Source organism: Lutra lutra, chromosome 16 (assembly GCF_902655055.1).
Source record: "Lutra lutra chromosome 16, mLutLut1.2, whole genome shotgun sequence".
NCBI classification, from domain to species: Eukaryota; Metazoa; Chordata; class Mammalia; order Carnivora; family Mustelidae; genus Lutra; species Lutra lutra.
In genome coordinates this window covers 16,012,283-16,033,095 of record NC_062293.1, presented here as the reverse complement: position 1 = coordinate 16,033,095, position 20,813 = coordinate 16,012,283, and the positions used below count along the sequence as shown (strand labels likewise).

General features: G+C 49.2%; 2 protein-coding genes across 5 annotated transcripts in view; one reads left to right on the top strand and one right to left on the bottom strand.

Annotated features, from left to right (window-relative positions):
- Positions 1 to 11,817: 11,817 nt before the first annotated feature.
- Positions 11,818 to 20,724, bottom strand: LOC125087573 (translation initiation factor IF-2-like). The gene is made up of 3 exons (XM_047708017.1): positions 20,463 to 20,724; positions 19,735 to 20,120; positions 11,818 to 12,754 (listed from the first exon to the last, which is right to left on the bottom strand). Exons 1-3 carry the CDS (start codon positions 20,722 to 20,724, stop codon positions 12,665 to 12,667), a joined length of 738 nt encoding a protein of 245 aa, XP_047563973.1. The 3' UTR covers positions 11,818 to 12,664.
- The window catches only part of TLK2 (tousled like kinase 2), a 121,901-nt gene continuing 121,631 nt past the window's right edge, over positions 20,544 to 20,813 (top strand). For 2 of the 4 annotated variants that reach the window (XM_047708978.1, XM_047708974.1), the window contains exon 1: positions 20,544 to 20,677. The gene's annotated coding sequence lies outside the window, so the exon portion shown is untranslated. The remainder of the gene's footprint in view (positions 20,678 to 20,813) is intronic. The other 2 variants (XM_047708979.1, XM_047708976.1) reach the window with 1 other exon arrangement.

Here is a 20,813-nt window from a genome sequence, read left to right as displayed (position 1 = left end):
ATGGTAGCAGGATCACTAATCTACGTTTCTTCCCTAAGGTCCCAAAGAGCTGTGACAAAGGGGAGGTAAGACCTTCAGGCTTTTAACAAATTTGGGATATTTGCCCTTAGTCAAGGTCAGCTTCTCCATAAGGTACAGAGCACATTCTCTAAGGTACAGTGCCTCAGGCCTGTGATACCTCAGGGGCCCTGGGAAATGTTTGTTTGTTTGTTTTTAAAGATTTATTTATTTATGTGAGAGAGAGAGAGAGAGAGCGTGCATGCACAAGCGGGGCAGGGAGCAGAGGGACAGGGGGAGGTCTCAAGCAGACCCACTACGGGGCTCGATCTCACATCCCTGAGATCACCACCTGAGCTGAACCAAGAGTTGGACCCTTAGCAGACTGTGTCCCTTCATTTTCATTTATTTTAAAACCAGAAAATAAAAAATGTAACACTAATGAATATACGATCGTGAATGCAGCCTTATGTTTGTTTTTGTATCAACATGTATGTGTGATACAGTTCAGAAAGTTGTTTTTTCTTTCTTTCTTTCTTTTTTTTTTTTTTTTGGAAGGGAGGAAAGGACCCGCGAAAGCAGAAATGCTCAGGACCCGTGTACGTCACAATGCCATCTCGCTGGCATCAGCCCCCCAGGTGCAGGGGCAGAGCTAGTAGAGCTAAATGTGGGTGACCTCTCACTCCACCTTCCCTCTCTGTCCAACTCACACTGCCTCAGGGAAACATTTGTGGAGAGAAGTGTTGGGTGAAGTATTTAGCATTTATATATGCACGTGGCAGAGGGGGTCTAACTGGGCAAGATATCTGTGGGGGAGGAGCTTGGCATGGCAGCGTCCAGGGCTTCAAGTAACAAAATCTAGCCTTTTGCATTTATTCTTACAGAAGTGGTTTCTATTTATATGTTTCTTGCTATAAATTCCATTTTCCCAGAGCACAGAAAAACAGGCCTTCTCAGGGTGTTTGTCACAAGCAGGTAACCCTCAGGCAGGGTCTTGGAGAGTGAAGTGTTTTTGTTTTTTAAAGATTTATTTATTTTGAGAGAGAAAGGGCTTGCGCAAGAGCTGGGGGGAGGGGCAGAGGGAGAGAGAGAATCTCAAGCAGACTCTCCACGAGTGGGGAGCCGATGCAGGGCACAGTCCCAGGACCCTGAGATCATGACCTGAGCCGAGATCAAGAGTCGGGCCTCTTAACTGACTGAGCCACCCAAGTGCCCTGAGGTGAAGTTTTTCCTGGTGGATGGGGATGAGGTGATAGTGTCTGATCAAAAGAATGGAATTTCACAAAGACCCATTTACACGGAGGAGCAGCAAGAGGACAACGTTGTGGATGTCCTGCATGGGGCAGGTCTTGGAGTGTCTCCTGAGAATTACAGATGTCTTCCAGTCAGTTCCTCCCAGACAGGTTGTGGGAGCCTCAGATGCCAGGCTGAGGAGTTGGGCCTTAATCCCGTGGACAGCAGAGGGCCACTGCAGAAACTGAAAGGAAGACAACAAAATAATTGCGTGGGCATTCAAGAAAATTACCTCTGGCCCCAAATCATAGAGATGATCACAGGGGATGAAAGGGTGTGTGTGTTGGGTGGGGGGGGGGGGGTGATGCAGGGGCAGGGGAGACCAGTGCCAGGGAGGTCAGAAAGAAGATTCCACTAGTTCCAACAAGAGGGAATGAACCAATGCGTGGAACTGAGGGCAGAAAGGTTGGAACAGGGCCAGCCACATTTAACCAGTACAATGGATAGGATTGCCGATGGGTATGAGGTAAGGGAAGCAGGGAGTGAGAGAAACTGAGAATAACCTGGAATTTTCTGGCTGTAACCATAGGGGGAATGTTGATGCTATAATTAGGGTTTCAATCAAGAGAAAGAGGAAGAGATTTGAGGATATGGAGGGAGAGTAATGAGCCTATAGTTTGAGCCACCCACAGGCATCTCATGGACATGCCAGGTCCAACAGACAGATAAAAATTTGTAACTAAGAAATAGGCAGGAGAGGATTTAATGAGGGAATCATCAGCACAAAGGTGGTGGTTGAAGCCACTGCAGGGAATGAGTGAGAATTAGAAAAAATGGGGTTAAGAATCAGAACTGGGGGCAGATAGGTGGCTCAGTTGGTTAAGCATCTGATGCTTGATTTCAGCTCAGGTCATAATATCAGAGGTTGTGAGATAAAACCATGGGCTCCAAGATAGCTATGGAGGGGACTTAAGATCCTCTCTGCCCCACCCTCTCCCTTAAAAAAAAAAAAGAGGAATCAGAACTAAGGGTTGCCTGGTTGGTTCAGCTGTTTAAGATCTCTTGATCTTAAACAACTGTTTAAGTTGTTTAAGGCTCTTGATCTCAGCTCAGGTCTGATCTCAGGGTGTTGAGGTCAGGCTTTGCATTGGGTGCGGAGCCTCCTTAAAAAAATAAAGGGGGGGCTCCTGGGTGGCTCAGTCAGTTAAGCGTCTGCCTTCAGCTCAGGTCATCATCCCAGGGTCCTGGGATTGAGCCCCACCTCCAGCTCCCTGCTCAACGGGGAGCTTGCTTCTCCCTCTCTCTGCCCCTTCCGCTGGTCATGCTTTCTCTCTCTCTCTCTCCCCACCCCGCTTCGGGTGCCCACTCTGTCTCTCAAATAAATAAAATATTTAAAGAAAAAAAAAGGGGGGGGGGGGACTCATAACTGCACTCTGAGGAAGCTGGCAGGAGAGGGGCCCTTCAGGTTGTGACTGGAGCTTGTCCAAAGAGAGGACAGCACAGCCAGAGAAGGCTAACAGTGGTTGTCATCAGCTGGCAGAGATCTGGGGTCTCTTTCCCCACAATTTTCTATATTTTTGAATTCTTTTATCAGTAACTATATACTGGTTTAAAACAACTTTTCACTGACCAAATAAAAGAGGCAGTCCCCAGTAGGTTAAGCGCTGCTGACCAGCGCAGCGCACTGAACACTGAGCAGAGAGACAGAGACGGTAAACCCCGGCTCATCACACAAACCCCTTCGCCAGCAAAGGCTCCCACTCGCAACCCTCCAACCCCAGAGGAACTAGGGCACCATGGCTGCCGTGTTTCCGCCCAGTGACCTCTCTGGCCACAGATGATTGGACGGGGTGCGCATGTGACACTGGCTAAGCCAATCAGAGCCCTTCCCAGGACGTCGCCGAGAGAGGGCCGCTGAGGATGGCGGCCGGATCCGGGCGGTGTGAGCTTCGGGGCAGTTGGCTGCCATGAAGGCGGAAGGCCAGGCAGCCATTGGGATCCCGGGTGAGCGTGGCAGGCAGAGGCCAAAGATCCGTACAAACAAGAGACCCGAGGGAGGCCAGGGTTGGGTCACCAGGAGCAATGGTAGAGGAGGATCGGAAAGAGCCAGGGCTCGTAAGACCACCAAGCGCCTCACGAACCCAGCTGATTTGGGATGTTCTCTCAATACATTGAGAAGTTGTAGAAGAGTTTTTGTTTTTTTTGTTTTTTTTTTTTGTTTTTTTTAAGATTTTATTTATTTGACAGACAGATCACAAGTAGGCAGAGAGGCAGGCAGAGAGAGAGGGGGAAGCAGGCTCCCCGCAGAGCAGAGAGCCCGATGCGGGGCTCGATCCCAGGAACTTGGGATCATGACCTGAGCCGAAGGGAGAGGCTTTAACCCACTGAGCCACCCAGGCGCCCCTGTAGAAGAGTTTTAAGAGAGGGAGTGGCCCGACCTGGATTATATTTTAAAAGATTAACAGACTCAATACAATGAGAAGTTGTAGAAGAGTTTTAAGAGAGGGGGTGGCCCGACCTGGATTATATTTTAAAAGATTAACAGAGCTGGAAAATGCATTGTGGGGGTGGGGCAAGGGTAGAGAGCAGTTTGGAAGCCCCCTGGGGTTGTCCAGGCCACTAAGGGTGGAACCAGATTTTGTGGTAGCTGACAAGATGGAGGGAGCGTGAATCGAGACAGGACCCTGGCGGGATCGGGGAGGGGGGTGGGGAGGGAGGGCAAGGAAGGAGAGAATCAGGACCAAATGGTAAGTAGGTGATGGTGACGCTGTTACTGAGATGGCAAAGAAGGGAAACATCGGGGCTAAACTAACATTTGGACATAATCAGGTTGAAGGCGCTGCTGGCATGTCCGAGGGGAGAGGCCGAGAAGAAGGCAGTGGGGTACATCAGTCTGGAGTTGGGGAGAGATGGGTTATAATGGGTTGGCCCTGGATGCTGGAAACGTGGGTGGCATCAGTCCGCCGCTGGTGCTAAAACCATGGGCATAGATGAGACCACCTGGGAGCTGGGGAGGAGGGCCCAACACAGAGGCCTGGGGAGGACTATCAGAGGACGGGGAGAGGGGAAGGAGCAGGAATGTGGGAGGAAAGGACTATGTGGTGATCTGCAAGTCCAGAGGAGACTGCCCTGGCTGAACCCCCATTGAGGCCAGAGAAAGAGCGTTTAGATTTGGTAATGAAGTTACCCTGATCTTGGACAATCTGGGTGGAGGTTTAATCTGGATGTTAAATTGGGGCGGGCCTCATCCTTCTGGAATCTGGATTAAAAAATAATTATGAAGGACATTTTCAGTGCAAATGGAGAACTGTGAAAGCGGACCTTATGTTAAATAATATGGTATTTGCATTCAATTTCTTGTAATAACGGTCTGTGGTTAAGTAAGAGTATCCTGGCTTTTAGGAGACACACATTGTAGTATTTATTGTAGTATTGAGGGGTGAAGAAGCAGGATGCCTGCAACTTCCCAGTGATTCAACAATAGCAACGAAACTAAACATGCCCACCTACATGTATTTATATACATAATTTGTAGATACTCATTTATGCATCTATTACCTATGTATATGTTATGTACTATATATAGGTATGTTATCTATTAGAGAAAAGAAAAGCAAATGTGGCTAGGCCAAGGGTATTTTAATACTTTTCAACATTGCTGTAGGCTTATGTTTTTCCTCGAAAAAAAAAAATTGGGAAAATGGCAACTTAGAAAAAGTGAGCGGCAGGTGATGAGGAAAGGGAAACCACAGAATTCTGAAGGAGAGAAATGGTACAGGAACTGGAGCAGAATGTGACGTCAGGGCAGGATTTTAAACACAATTTTTAAAAATGAAAAAAAGTTTTTTAAATGAGAACATGTGCATATGTATGTTGAGAGGAATGATCCTATGGGAAGATAAATTGGTGAAGTCAGAACCGGGTGAGAGGTGCGGGACAAGGTCCTTGGGTAGGCAGGCAGCGGACAAGGGCTACCAACACACGGAGGGCAGCCTGTGGCCTGAGGGGACACTGTTCCATGCTGGGCTGGGCCACGGGGGTCACTGATGGTAGATGTTCCTGTCTGATGCCTTCCATTTTCCTCACCCAAGTAAGATCTGGGGCTGGCAGCTGGCTGACAGGACCCCGAGGGCAAGTGGGAGGTTCAAGCAGATTGGGGCATGGGGCCAAGAAAAAATTGGCAAATGTGTGGTTTTGTGTTTAAGATCTGAATGAATGTTCTTCATTGGCTTAAGGAAGGAGCCAAGAGAGGAGAGATTTAAGTCCTTTCACCTCAGTTTTTCCATCTGTAACAGGAGGGAGTCATACTGGGAGATCTCAAAGGACCCTCCACACTCCAGTGCACTCAGGGGCCCTTTGTGACAGGCACCTGCTGGGGAGTTTTACCGAAGAGCATGTGTTTGCATTGTTTAAGAATTAGAGATAGCTGGTAAAAACTGGACGCTTGCCTAAGAGATTTCTAATTGAGAGTAAAAACTAACATACACAGAGAGACCCTTGAAAGGCAGGCTGTGTAAGCCTTCGGGGCACCCCTGGGGAGTGCGGGGGTGGCCCAGAGGTCCCTGGGGTTCTGAGATGCCTTGACAAGACGCCGTTTGGGTGAACGCAGCACGAAGCCCTTTGAGAGTAAATTCTGCTCTCTCCTGGCTCTCACTGAACTTGGCATCGCACAGCGTGAAATGAAACAGCAGATTAATGTGATTAACACTGAATAAACCTCTGTGTGCGGGCAAATATAGCATGAAGTGGGTTCGGGAATTTTAAAATATCTATTATTAAAGACAGCCCGCGGGGCTGCGGTGGCACTGAAGACAAAGCCAGAGGCTGCGCTGGAACTTGATATCCCTGCGGTCCTTTCCCCAGCAAGGTGCAGCTGCCAGCTTCTCTGTGAATGCTCTTTCCGGGGCCTCTGGAGGGATCACCACCTGTACCCCATTTTAGAGATGAAGAAACTAAGAGCAGACAACAGTCGGCTTCCAGTATCATTGAGGGCTGAGACAGGGGATGTCATCACCGGCTCCCTGTTACGGGCTGAGCCCCAGGGGGAGGGAAGTCACCTCTCAAACACCCCCCCCCACCCCCCACCTAGAGCTGGCCGGCCAGCCAAGTGCACGGTACTGGGAAGTCCATTTCTGGCGGGCTTGCTGGGCGCCGTGCTCTGTGCTGAATGCTTTGTGCAGATGGTCTCACTTAGTCTTGATGACAACCCTCGGCGGTTGGTATTATTAACCCCAAGAGTAAACCAAGGGCAGAGAGGTTAAATAACTTGCCAAAGGCCACCCGGCAGAATCAGGATTCAAGTTCAGATGTGTCTGCCCCAGAGCTTGTGCTCTCAACTGCCGGTCGGCTGCTGTCTTCCAGGAGAGCACCGTGCGGACCTTGGAACTCTATAGAGCCCTTCGCTCGAAAGCCCTAGCACAGCGCTGAGCTTGACAGGTATCCGTCTGGTTGGGAGAGGGACTGACGGTCTGAACCGGTGAATGAATGAGTGGAGCTGTGAGTGCCTGTCTTGTGGGGTCTTTCTCTTCAAATTGAAGATTTCCCCATAGCTTATGAACGCTCGATCTAATTAAGGCAAAGAGGCATCAGAGAATTGCGGGGCCTTTCCTTTATTAACTGTCAAGCCCAATCTGTAGGCTGTTTATGTGCCAAGGTCAGAGATCAGCCTTTAGCTGCTCTCCTTTGATTCATTCTGCAAAGCCCTGAACATAAAGTTTATTGATGCAAAACTGATTGGCAGGCAGGGGTAACGAGGTGGCAGGGACAGGGCAGAGCAGAAGGAGTCCCAGCCACGCTGGGGTCAGTCGTGTTCCTTCGCCATGCTGACTGCCCGTGCTCCAGGTTACTGGGTCCTATCCGTGTGCGCTACAGTCCAGAGGGGCAGCAGATGTTGTCTGGACCTTGGGCAGTGTTCAGGGAGCCCATCGAGGTGGGGAGGGGAAGGAGTCCTGACTCCCCGTTTTGTCTAATAATTTGGAAAGGAGAGCGTGAGGGACGGGGCCTAGGTAGGGATGGTGGTGAAACTTCACAGACCGAAGGAAATCCTGTGTAAGCCTCCCTGAGACAGGCCTGGGAATCGGAAAGAGGGAGGTCACAAGTCACATCTGCAGTTTGCCGCCAGCCCAGGACTGGGATTACCCCCGTTAGCCCGCTGTTCAGCTCTGCCTCTGCGGAGCTCCTGCCAGTGTGTCCTCCTCAAAGGAGGTGGGGGGAAGCGCATGCCACGCCACACCCCCTCGTGCAGAGCGTCCCAGGAGTAAAAACCAAAAGGGAGGCGGTAAGTTCCAGGAGAGGGAGGCAGATCCATGAGTTGCTGAAGCTCCTGCCGCTCAAAGCATGGAAAGGTCTCTACTATCATTCCTTTTTATCAAGACCAAACTGGATTCTGTCTGATGTGAGCAAAAGCTGTGGCTGCAGTTCATTTTTTTTTTTAAATATTTTATTTATTTATTTGACAGATCACAAGTAGGCAGAGAGGCAGGCAGAGAGAGGGGGGGAAGCAGGTTCCTTGCCAAGCAGAGACCCTGATGTGGGGCTCGATCCCAGAACCTTGAGATCATGACCTGAGCTGAAAGCAGAGGCTTTAACCCACTGACTCACCCAGGCGCCCCTGCAGTTCATTTTATTTTATTTTTTAAGATTTTACTTCTTCATTTAACAGAGAGGGAGAGTATAAGCAGGGAGAGCAGCAGGCAGAGTGGGAGGGAGAGCATACTCCCTGCTGAGCCAGGAGCTGGGTGTGGGACTTGATCCCAGGACCCTGGGATCAGGACCTGAGCACGTAAACTGAGCCATCCAGGCATCCCCCTGCAGTTCATTTTAAATGCTCTCTTAGTGTAACTCAGAAATGGTGGTTTTCCACAGCAAACACTTGTCTGGATGGAACCCTGGCCCCCTTACAAATTGAACAGTCCATTTAGAAGCAAAATAATAATGATGATGATGATAATAACAAAATCAAACAAACCAGCCCCGACCCTCCCTTGGTTTATTTCCTTAGGAAACAGTCCAGGTTCAGGGTCTAGTCTGAAGAGGGAATGTCTCCTTTCTTGGCCTGTTTCTGGATAGGCAGGGAGACAAGTCCCTTTTCCTTTCTCTGTGGCAGGGCTGGGCGTAGGCTGCACAGAGCTCCAGACAGAAATGTCCACCAAGGAGCAGGGAGGGACCTGGGGCTTCAATGGCTGTGACCCTCCCTTGAAGTCACTAAATGATGAGCAACTGTTATCGTCGGGCATTAGGATAGGAAGGTGATTAGGAAGGATCCCAGAGCGGCACTGGGCTAGCTCAGTCAATAATACTCTCACTCTCCCAGTCATGAGTTCAAGCCCTATGTTGGGTGTAAAGCTTACTTAAAAATCTAAAAAAAAAAAAAAAAAAATCCTGGAGGACCCCCCCCACTGACCACTAACTCTCTCTCTCTCTCTCTCTCTCTCTATATATATATATATATATATATATATATATGTATATATAAAATAAATGCTATATTCACAGCAGGAATAAAGTGTTAGGTGCACAGAGAAAGAAGGGGAGTGGGAATGGCTGCGGTGGTTTCTCAGAGTGGTTCCCAGACCAGCAGCACCAGCCTCACCTGGGAAATTAGAAATGCAAATGACAGGCTCCACCACAGACCCACTGAATCAGAAACTCTGGAGGGGGGTGCAGAGTGGTAAGAAGCAGCCCCCAGGTGAATTCTAACATAAGCCACAGTCTGGGAATCACGGAGCTGTTGGAGCCAGCCTCTTACTTTTTGCAAACAGTTTAACTGGGAATAGCCATAGTCTTCACTTATGTATCATCTGTGGCTATTTTCCTGCTAGCCCGTAGAGTTAAGTAGTTGCAACAGGGACAGTAGCCTGAAATAGTTCCTGTATCTGGCCCTTTTCAGAAAAAGTTTGCTGCCTCCCAAGGAGTGGGGGTGAGGAGAGGCTGGTCCCCTTGCTCCCTCACCCCCCTCCTGTGGCTGGTGCTGCTGGGGCCTCTGGCCATCACACTTCAGGCTGCTGGTGCTGGGACTCAGCTCTAGTTTAGAGACCTCCTGAAAACTGTATAAACAAAGTCAATTTTATGTATCGTAAATACATATTGGTCAACACAATTAGGAAGATGGTTTTTTTAAAAGTCAAATGAGCAAAAAGAAGAAGTCCTCATTCCAGGAAGCCCCATGTTACTGTCTGACTCTTTGGCCAAGCACTGTGCTTGATGCTTTAGGTATACCCTTCTGGATGGGTATTGTGTCCCCATTTTACAGATGAGGAAGTTGAGGCTCAGAAGGAAAAGTAACCAGAGTTCAGCGGCATAGAGCTTGAACGGGATCCTGGGGTCAGCCTTGCTCCCGGTCAGCCTCTAAGACAATGCCCCCAGTGACTAAGGGACACTGGCCAAGAATCTGTTAACGTAACATATTTTTCATACTTTCTCTAGTGGAAGAGATAAACGTGCAGGCGCTGGAAAACCAAACCCAGGCCTACTTCTTGGGGGTCTTCTTGGGGGTGGGGTGTGCTCCAGGGAGCACAATGAGGGGAGGGAGAGGAGACGGAGGGCCCACGAGAGCACAGGACCAGCTCCCCCTGCACCAGCCCCACAGGGCAGCATGCAAATTCTGCATCAGTGCCAGGTGGGAGGCCGGCCTTCAGGCAGTGTTTACACCCGAGGCCTCCCAGCGCCCTTCCCTTTCCTCAACTACCTGTACGGCAGGCGACAGGGCCTCTGCCCAGCTCCTGGTTGTCAATGTGGGGGTATGTATAAGGGCACCCCAGGGAAGAAGGACCTGTTGGTCAAGCAAGTCTTCTGTCCATGTGTGAGGAAAAAAGTACCTACCAGGGTGTTTCCTGCTCCGATACAAGAGTGGAATGGATGCGCTGGTCAGTAGGATGCCAAGTTTGCAGTCAGACTGGGGAATCTGTTACCATGTGATATCCTGGCAACACTGATGCTACAACTGAACATCAGAACAAAAGTAAAATCCTGCCACCCCTTAAGCAGCCTGGGAGCTGATACACCATTGTCTTGGGGGCAAAAGCAGCAACTAAGGAAGTCTTTTTTTTTTTTTTTAAGATTTTATGTATTTATTCATGAGAGACAGAAGGAGAGAGAGAAGCAGAGGGAGAAGCAGCCTCCCTGTGGAGCAGGCAGCCCGATGGCAGGACTCAGTCCCAGGACTCTGGGTCATGACCTGAGCTGAAGACGGACACTTAACCGACTGAGCCACCCAGGTGCCTGGAAATCCCCTCTCCTGTACACAGTTATCTGTTTAGGAAGATTAAAAAAACATTCTTTTTTGTGTTTTTTCAACAAAAAACATTCTTAAAAGAGCTCGGGATGTCTGGGAAAACCTTAGGAGTTAAAATCTCTGTTTTGAGGAGACTAATGATAAACAGCTTTCTCTCATCAAACAAATCAGTGATTGTGACCAGACATTTTTATTGTTAATATTTTAAAAAATATTTATTTATTTATTTGAGAGAGAGAGAGAAAGAGGGAGTGCTGTTATGGGGTAGGGGAGGGCTTCTTCCCATAACCTCAAGATCATGACTTGAGCTGAAATCGAGTCAGATGCTTAATTGACTGAGCCACCCCGGTGCCTCTGACATGTCTATTTTATTTATTTTACTTTATTTTTTAAAGATTTTATTTATTTACTTGACAGATAGAGATCACAAGTAGGCAGAGAGGCAGGCAGAGAGAGAGAGGAGAAAGCAGGCTCCCCACGGAGCGCGGAGCAGAGACCCCGATGTGGGGCTCGATCCCAGGACCCTGGGATCATGACCTGAGCCGAAGGCAGAGGCTTTAACCCACTGAGCCACCCAGGTGCCCCTGACATGTCTATTTTAAACAGGCTTCTTTGAACAAAATTAATAAGCATCTAAGCATCTTCTGAGTGTCTTCTACATACTGGCCTTATGCTAGTCTCTCTAGGTTACCACATCCCAGCCTCCCAGCAATTCTGAGGGGCCCCTTAACAGTTGGGTGGCCAGAGCTCAGTCAGGGGAATGACATTGGACTGAGCCTCACTGACAGGGAGGCAGAGCTGAGTTTTGAGCCAGGTCTTATAACTCTGATTCTTGTATTGCTTTCACAGCATCACATTTACTCTGCACCAAAATCTGGATTAGGGAAAGAACAATGGGAGACCAGGCAAACAATATCTCTGTAGTCTGTGGATGGCTTCAAATCAAGAAGGGACCTGGATGGCTCCCTCAGTTAAGTGTCTGACTCTTGGTTTCAGCTCAGGTCATGATCTCAGGGTCCTGGGATGAAGCCCCACATTGGGCCCCATGTTCAGTAGAGCGTCTGCTTAACAATTCTCTATCTCTCCCTCTGCCCCTCCCCCCACTCACATGTTCTCTCTTTCTCTAAAATAAATCTTTTTTTTTTTTTTTAAGATTTTATTTATTTGTCAGAGTGAGCACAGGCAGACAGAGTGGCAGGCAGAGGCAGATGGAGAAGCAGGCTCCCACTGAGCAAGGAGCCCGATGTGGGACTCGATCCCAGGATGCTGGGATCATGACCTGAGCCGAAGGCAACTGCTTAACCAACTGAGCCACCCAGGCGTCCCCTCTAAAATAAATCTTAAAAAAATACCAAGATATGAAAGTGTATTTTAGGGTGGCAGTTCTTGGACCAGATGGAACCACGCTGCCATCAGTAATGGACCCTGGGCTACTGGGTAGACTATAGGCTGTAGACTGTGTGCAGGTTTCTGGGCCCAGTTGTGATGTCAGCTTCTCTTTCCCTGTTGCAATTATTGTTTTAGGGAAATCTTGCCTTGAAAAATTATTTCATTTTTGCATTTATATGATCTTTTTTTTTTCTTCCAAATCTCAAAAAGCTTTATTGTGTTAGCAGGTTTCATCCTTAGAGCAAGCTCGGGAGGAGGACAGGTGTTAGCTGTCAGCTTGATAGATAAGACTTTAGGAAAGTTACTTCAATTTCCTAAAGTCTTATGCTAATAAATGTTAAAGCAGAACCTAAAACCCAAGGCCTCACCAAGATACCTGCAAAACCCTGAGAAGATGACTTGGAAGACTCAACAAGTGTAGGCTGAGATCAGCCACCTACAAAGAAGCAGAGTTGGCTAAAAATGGGCGATCCAAATGTCTAAGAAAACATAAGCCTCTACATTGCTTGTGGTTTCAGAAGAGCTGTGATCTGCCCACCCAGCACCCAAGAGAGAAGTCTAAAAAGCAGGGCTTTGGTGTCATTCTACAGCAGGGACAGACCAACGCCCTGGCTTTTTAGAAGACAGCGTCCTGTTTCGAGGAATCGGGAACAGCAGCTGAATGTAGCTTACCATGGTGGAGTCAGGAAGATTAGCCCACTCATCCCCCTGGCTTGTGGAGGAACCTTGTGGTGTGGTTTGCCTTCCTGAGTAGCTTTTCTATGAGGAAAGTCAGCTGGTCAAATGTTGCTGCTTGGCGGTCATGTTCTCCTTTTAAAGTGAATCAACATCATGGGTGTGTACCATTCTCTCCATATTTTGATTACATTCTTCCTGAGTTAGATGAGCTCTGAAGCAAGGGACCTGAAGAACCAAGAACCACATTCTGGGTGATGATGAATTTGATAAGAGTCTTACTTAAGTAACTACCCAGCCATCTATGGGTAAACCTTCACAGGAAGTGAAAACTAGCTGGCAGATGGGAAAGATGGGGGAAACAATAAATATGGGGTCATGAAACAAGACACCAGAATGAGGTGGAGTAAAGTTAATTGAACTAAAGTAAAAGAGCAGGTGGAACCTGGGACAGGCCAGGAGGGGCAGAACAGAGCACTTGGGCCACCCGAAACAGCCTAGACCTAGACCCAGTGGAGCGGGGGGTGGGTGTGTGTGCTCTGGACCCAGATGTTCTCTGGGAGAATTCTGATTCAGCTGCTTATGAGCTGACTGGGGACCTTATACCTCTTCTGTACTCTCTCCTCCTCATGGTATGTATGGTGGGCCTTCCTCAAGGTTGAAAGGATTAAATGTGATAATGAACATGATCTCATTCTGGTGCCTGTCCTTAAATGCTCAGTAAGTGCTTTCTGTTATAATCCCTATCCTTTGGGACTAGACATTATACACAGTCTCGAAACTGTTGAAATGCACCACAGCATTAAGTACCCCATTACACCAGAACCTGGCTGCAGTTGTGGCCCACCTGTGTTCTCTGCTCTGCAGCATGTGTCTATCACACACAGCTTGGAAAGCCCAGAAACACTTTTGACGACTTTGGCCTGCAAGTTCTGGGCCCAGGGCATTTTCATTCACTGTTCTCTCTCCCTGGAAGGCTCTACCCCTAGACTGACAGGGTTTGCACTTTCATTTCCTTTTAGGCATGTGCTCAGATGGCATTTTATGGGAGAAAAGCTCTGCTCGACCTACCTGCCTACAGAAAGTAGCATCTAAAAAAAAAAAAAAAAGTAGCATCTACACAACCCCCAGGGCCTAGGGTTCTATTCATGTTTCCTACTTGCTTTCTTCTCATACACACATTACCCTTGACATACAGTCACATGTTTATTGTGTGTTTTTCCAAGTGGCGGGCACATAAGAGCAAGCATTTGATTTGGGGCTGTGCTCTTTTTAGTCCTCACTTACTTCAGAAGCCTAGAATGGTTTCCCTTGAAAGTGGTGGGAGGCTCTTTTCTATCATAGAAGGGTAGCTACTTGCCAGTTATATCCCATTATCATATGTAAATAGAAGATAGGATGCACTTCATGTGATGTAAAGCCTTGTGGCCAACACCAGTGGGGTATGTGATGGAGTGCATTCCAGGTAGAGGGATAGTAAGTGCAAAGGCCCTAAGGTGGGAGCTGACAGTGAGGCTGAAGTGGAGGAGCCGGGGGTAAAGGTAGAAGAGGATAATTCCAAGGTTTCTGGTTTAGATCATGAAAAAATGGAATTGACATTTGCTAAAATAAGTCCACTCAGGGGAGGAGCAGGCTTGGGCTTGGGGTATGTGAAGTTTTGAGATGCTTGCAGGTTAGAAGCTCCTACCACAAATCCAGTGGCTTTACGTACTTTATCTCCACTGCACAGGTAGGAAAATGGAGGTACTGGAACTTGCGTGTCCCTAGGTCTTAGAACATGTTAGAAGGGCTAGGATTTGAACCTGGATGTTTCTCCAAGGGTCAGTTGCTCTGAGAAGTGCTGGTCCCTGAAGGAAAAGCTGAGAGAGGAGACTTGCCTCAAATTGGAAAAATCAAGAATAATTTGGGGGCTAGGTAAGAATAATTTGGATGGCTCAGTCGGTTAAGCATCTGTCTTCAGCTCATGTCATGATCCCACGGTCCTAGGATCGAGTCCCGCATCAGGCTCCCTGCTCAGTGGAGAGTCTTCTGCTTCTCCTTCCCCTCCTCCCTCCTCCTTATGTTCTCTCCCTCTCTCAAAGAAAATCATCTTTTTTTTTCTTTAAGAATAAGTTGGATAAGGTGAACTCAGAAGGGTCTTTCTGGAGCCAGAATGGTAAGTTTACTGCAAATACAAGGGAACCTCACATCCCAGGAATGTTGGGGCTGCAATCCCTTTGGCCCCAGCAAGGTTGCCAGTAAGTCCATTTCCATGGCCATCAGGCCATTACATGATGCCAAAATATGAGATGAAACGTGGAAAATCTGTTTGAGGTTATTATCCTGGGTTACACTCCAAGTTTTCATATTTTCTAAGATTTGCTTATGTAGAAATCATTCACAAAAATTAACATAAGACAGACAAGACTTAGAAGGCCATGATATTCAGTATGGTCTGCAGACCAACAGCAAGGGCATCACCTGGGAGCTGCTGGAAATGCAGAGTCTCAGGCCCCATCCCAGACTTTTTAAGCCAGAACCTGCATTTAGCAAGATGCCCAGGGGTTATATATGTTCCTTACAATTTGAGAAGTCCTTGGCCCAGAGCCGAGGTGGACTAACTTTCTGTAAAGGACCAGATAGAAAGATTTCAGGTTTTACTGGCCTGTCACAATTGTTTTGTTTCTGTCGTGCAAAAGCAGCCACAGACATGTAAAGGATGAGTGTGGCTGTGTTCTAATGGAACTTTATTTATGGATGCCAAAATTAGAATTTTATGTAATTTTCATGTGCCATACTATTCCTCCTCCTATCTTCTTTCAACAGTTTAAAATTGTAAAGCTCATTCTTAGCTCAGAGGCTGTACAGAAAAGGGCTCATCTTCTGACTTGCCTTTAGGGGCTGGCCATTCCCAAGCCTCCTGCCCCACGCCGGGTGATCCTTCTTTCCTTTCTATGGGCCTGGGGCTCGGGCTCCCTTTCCCTCATGACCTGTGTCACTGTGTCAGAAGGTTGATGACTTAAACCTAACATAAAAAGCCAACATTAGGCCGCCTGGCTGGCTCAGTCAGGGGAACACCTAGCTCTTGATCTTGGGGATGAGTTCCGGCCCCACATAGGGTACAGAGGTTACTAAACAATTATAAACTTTGAGGACATATTTTTTTTAAAAGCCAACAGAACTGAGACTTTAAAAATATACTTTTGCCACTTTCCACAAATACCATGTTTGCTGTTCTTTCCAACTTGAAGTTTTCTTTCTGAGCACAACCAATGGGGTTTCAGTAGCTAAGGGTCTTGTTACATTTAAGTACACTTACTCTCTTTTGCTCTATGTTGCATTTCAGCTGCTGGGAAGAAGGAACACACGATGCAGGGAAAAGACATTTATTAAAAAAAAAAACTTTCAGGGAGGGAGTTGGAAGAGGAAATTAGAAATGGGAGGTATACTCTCCAGGAGAATGAGAAGATTGCTCCCTCCCTGCCCGTCAGTGCGCTGTGGGGAAGAATGCATGACTTGATAAATAAAGCAAACGGTGTCAAGGGCACGTGCTCAAGAGAAGTTTGTGAAGCAAGTTCGGCGGGAGGAGGCTATGACAAACACAGAGACAGGAGAATGACTGGCAGAGTTTGACAAAGGCTGGGATCTGGATTTTTTAAAATTTGTAGTGCAGGATCACGGGAACCAACCACTTTCTCCTTTTGTTAGGAATGGGGAGAAGAGAGAAAACGTTGACTTAACACCTACTGTAGATCAGGCATGGCGACAAGCCATTTCCCATCACTGTTTCGGTTTTAATTAAAGCAACTCATGGAATTAGGTGTGCTGGCCAGTTTTCAGACAGGGAACCCGAGAGGTGGAGTCAGGATTGGAAACTTAGTCTGTCCAGTCACAAATACTTTAGGATTCTACACTGTCCCATCTAGTGCAATTTATAGTGGAAATATTGCCTTCGTGCCATTTCTTATTTATTCATATGAGAAACCCACAATTCTTGGGTGTGGGGGAAGAACAGCATAGAGACTGGGCAGGTGACCTGTTTTTCTCTACTCCCCACACCCGTCCTCCCCCCTCCTGACAAATGTAATGCTTTCTTTAAGAAGATATCAAGTCCTTTTCCTTTTTTTTTTTTTGGTCCCTTTTCTGTTATGAGACAAAACACCTAAACAACTCAGTACACTGGCAGCTGGGCTTCCAAAGTTAAACTGTGTGTCCTTAGACCAGTCTAATGACAAATGTACATAAATCCTTTGCAGAAATGTGGAGTTTGGGGACCATTCAGGATCTCATTTAATCCGCCAACAGTCCTGGGAGATTTTAACACCATTTTGTGGATAAAGAAACTGAGGCACAGAGAACTTAAATACCTTGCTTAAGGCTACACAGCTGATAAGGGGCAGAATGGATTAAAATCAAGGACGCTGCCTAGTAAGTGTGTCGTCTTAAGCCACCACATTGCAGGCTCCTTTTAGAAAAGGTGCAATCACACTAAGACTGTCAACCTGCTCAGTATCACATGCCAGGATCTTTTTGCTTGCAGATGGTGGATATTATGAAACATTTAAGGAGATGCTGGACAGTCATTAGTGTGGTACAGGTCAAAAAGCAAAAGGAGGTTAAACCAGTTTCCCCCAGGTCTCAGAACACCTTTTCCATGACTACACTCAACCAACCAACACCAACTAGCCAACCAATCAAAACCAGAGTGGTGGTTCCAAAATTACATGGAAAAGTACTGAAAACCTCCATCACCCCTCCCCCAACCCGACTGCCATATGCCTATTACACGTTTTGGGCAAGTAGTACTGAAGTAACAGATTCCACTTCACTTTAACCAAGAGTTTCCCAAGGACCAATGTGTGGCTACTCCCTTTAAAGCATATTAACCTATCGAAGCTTCCAGAGCACACCTTGGGGAACACCAAGACTAGACTAAAGCATGTCCAGCGAGCTCTCCATGGTCTTCCCTGTGACTATGAACATGAACTTGGAGGAGTGGTCATACGTTCCCCTGGAGACAAGGAGCAGATCATCAATATGCACAGCTTCTAGTTGGATCTGTGTTTGAGCCTTCCACAGCTAATGGGAACTGGGTCCTTGCATGGGGCATGTCCCCATTTGCCGGTCTATGACAAGCTGAGTCGGACGTAGTTGCCATGTGAGCAAACACATTTTAAACAAATTGATTCATGAACCCAAGGTTCAATCACATTGTGAGAGGAACCATCTGACAACAGAATTTATTTTGAAATTACCCATCTTTCTCTGGGAAAGGGTAAAGTTCTTTTCCCTTGCTCCCGACACTTGATATCTTCATTTCTACAATGCATATAAATAGAAGCACCCAATCTTTGTGGTAAGCAAATTCATTAAATTCCTACAAACAATTCCTACTAGGATAAGTGTTAAATCTAGAGTGGGGCTGTGAATATACCTATGACGGTGTAAGTTCTTTGACACAGAAAAAACACACTAGGAAAACCGAAACTAAAAATTTAACTTTTCCCCGTATTCCACTGATTATTTGAGACAATTACCTCATAAAATGGAATCATAGCCTTTTAGACCTGGAAAGGACTTTGTAAATCTAGTCCAAACCGTTCCTTCATAGATGAGGTTGGCAAAGCTTGAGAAGGTTGGGTAATAGGTCAATGCAGCTTGTCTGTGGAGGGGCTGGACTGGAACTCAGCTCTGACTCTGTCCAGTGCTCCTTCTCTTAAAGTCTTTTCCCTTGACATTCCGGTGTCTCTTTAAGGAGTTGCTTTTTTTTTTTTTTTTCCAAGATTTTATTTATTTATTTGACAGAGATCACAAGTAGGCAGAGAGGCAGGCAGAGAGGGAAGGAGAAGCAGGCTCCCCGCTGAGCAGAGAGCCTGATTCGGGGCTAGATCCCAGGACCCTGAGACCATGACCTGACCCCAAGGCAGAGGCTTAATAACCACTGAGCCACTCAGGTGCCCCAAGGAGTTGCTTTCTTGATCATTCACCATAACCCAAGAGCTTGCCTCATTTGCTGGTGTTTTGTGTTGGAGGGGAAGGCAAGTCCTATGTATTCTATCTGCTCCTCAGTTCTCTGGCTCTCCTTACAGCCCTCCACCTTGGCCTTTTTCCCTACCCTCTACCCCCCCCCCCCCCCCCCCCCCCCCCCCGTTGGCTCTTCCCCTCCCCCTTGAAACACTGTTATCTTTGGAAATATGTGTGTGCATTTTCCAACCTGGCTGGGATCTGGGGCAAGGTGACTCTTGGTTTAATGGATTTTTTTTCCTACAGTGCCTGAATTGGTCCAAGGGTATGGAAGGTCGAGCAATGAACAAAAAGTAAACTGCCATCCTCTGCCCTTTCGGCAAGCCTGTGTTCTGTTAATGTAACATGAATTAAGAAAAAATAAGAGAAAAACTCCATTTGAAGTACTGGCCTACCCCCTGGAAAAGTTCAAGGCTGTTGTTCATTGTCTGAATTTTCCCCTTGTGAATTACTTGTATTCCTTAAATCATCTTCACACGTCTGATCAAGGAAGAGATAGAGCAAAATACAAAGTTGAGTATTTGCATTGAAGTCAAGTGTCCTGGCTCCTAGGAGTCGGTGGAGAATATGCTTTCTTTTCTTTCTTTCTTTTCTTTTCTTTTTTTTTTTTTTCCATTTGGTGCTGGGTGATCAGAGTGGGAGCTTCTCCTATGCAGGAGGCCCTCCTTGCTGCAGGGGCTACCGCGCACAAGAGCTCACCCCTTCCTATTTCTCATTCCTCAGTAGACATTCTGTGAAGGGCAGACCCGTATTTTCCATTCTAGCACTTACCCGCAGGTCCCGCTAAGTACCCAAGAGGGCCGTGTTTTTGTTTTTGTTTTTTTTCTTGTCAGAGGTTGAAATAGAACCTCCCCTTTGGGTGTCTGGGTGTCCCTTTGGGGTAGCGCCCCCCCTCTTCCAGAGGGCAGCATCCCGGCGGGGGTGGGGGCCCAGCTTTGATCCCAGGGCACCTTTTGTCCCTAGAGGCGCCCTCTGCCAGCCAGGTATGTGGAGGGAAAGTGGCTGTCCGCTTTCCAGGGCGGCCGGTGTGGGTTTGGGGAGCCGGAGGGTCCCTTTGGAGAGTGGCGGGGCGTGCGAGAAGCCAACGCGGTGGCACAGCGAACTCACTAACTGGGCGTCTCCGAGGAAGTTCGGGCGGGGTCCGCCGGCTCACGGGCTTTCTTCCTCTAAGATCAATCCCCGGGTAGAGCGAGCCCAGTTCTCACCCAAACTCGTGGAGACGTGGGACTAGACGGGAGCGGGGTTCGGCGAGGCGGATCTGGGAGGCCCCTCCAGCGCCGGTCCGCGGCCCAGGGCGCCGGCCCAACCGCCTCGGCCAGGCCGGTCCCGCGAGCGGGGGCCGGTAGCCCACGGACGGCGGCGGGGGCTCCCGGACTCCGGCCCGGGTCGGGCTCCGAGCGGCCGGTCGCCGGCGCCGCCCGTTCGTCCTCCCTCAGCCGCCCGGCGAGGCGGCGGCCTGCTCCGCCGGCGCGGGGTCCCCTGGTTAACCCCTGCCCGCCAGCCTGGCCGCTGATTGGAGGAGGCGGGGCGCCGGGGCAGCGGGGACCCCCCCCACCTTCCTCGTCCCCTCCCCCTCCTCCCCCACTGTCGGCTCTTCCCCCACCCCCCCAGGACCCCCCCCCCACCTCCCAGCCGTGCAAATCTCGCGAGGAAACACGCGGTTTCACTAGTGTGTTTACACCGATCACTACTAATCCGGACCGAACCGATCCGGATTAAGGGGCCGGAGGCGGGTCCTGGGCACCAGCGGTTCTGACCCCCCCCCGCCCTCCGCGCCGCACCCGAGTGGCCCCCAGCCGAGCGGGCCCCCACCTCCCGGCCCGGCCTGGGCCCTCCTGCGCCTCCCTTGGCCTTTGTCCGGCGCCAGGAGGCCGGTCCCGCGCCCCCCGCGGCCGCCCGGGCCCGGGCCCGCGTCAGGCGCCTGGCTCTGTACGCGAGCCCGGGGATCTGCGGCCTCCGCGGCCCCCCTCCCCCGCCCGCCCTCTCGTGGAGCCCGGCGCCGGCGGCGGCTGCCCGGGCGGGGGGTTGCGGCGCTCAGGAGAGGCCCCGGCTCCGCCCCGGGCCTGCCCAGGGGGAGAGCAGAGCGGTCCGCGGCCGGGTCGGGTCGGGGCCCCTCCCAGGAGGAGCGTGGAGCGGCGGCGGCGGCAGGTGAGAGGCTGAGCCCCGGGCGGGGGAGGGCGCCGGGCCTGGGGCATTAACCGTCCGGGGGACCCCCTCAGCTGAGAAGGCTGCGGCCCGGGCCCACCCGGGGGCTGGCGCCGGGCCACAGCTCCTCGGCGCTGAG

Bases quoted from the DNA above. Each gene is read 5' to 3' on its own strand.
- LOC125087573 (XM_047708017.1), bottom strand. From the start codon at position 20,724: ATGCCCCAGGCCCGGCGCCCTCCCCCGCCCGGGGCTCAGCCTCTCACC. The intron at 20,121-20,462 runs GTACAGAGCCAG...GTGGGGGAAGAG, and splicing joins CCGCAGATCCCCGGGCTCGC to CCGACAGTGGGGGAGGAGGG. The intron at 12,755-19,734 runs GTGAGAACTGGG...TTGGTTCTTCAG, and splicing joins CCACGTCTCCACGAGTTTGG to GTCCCTTGCTTCAGAGCTCA.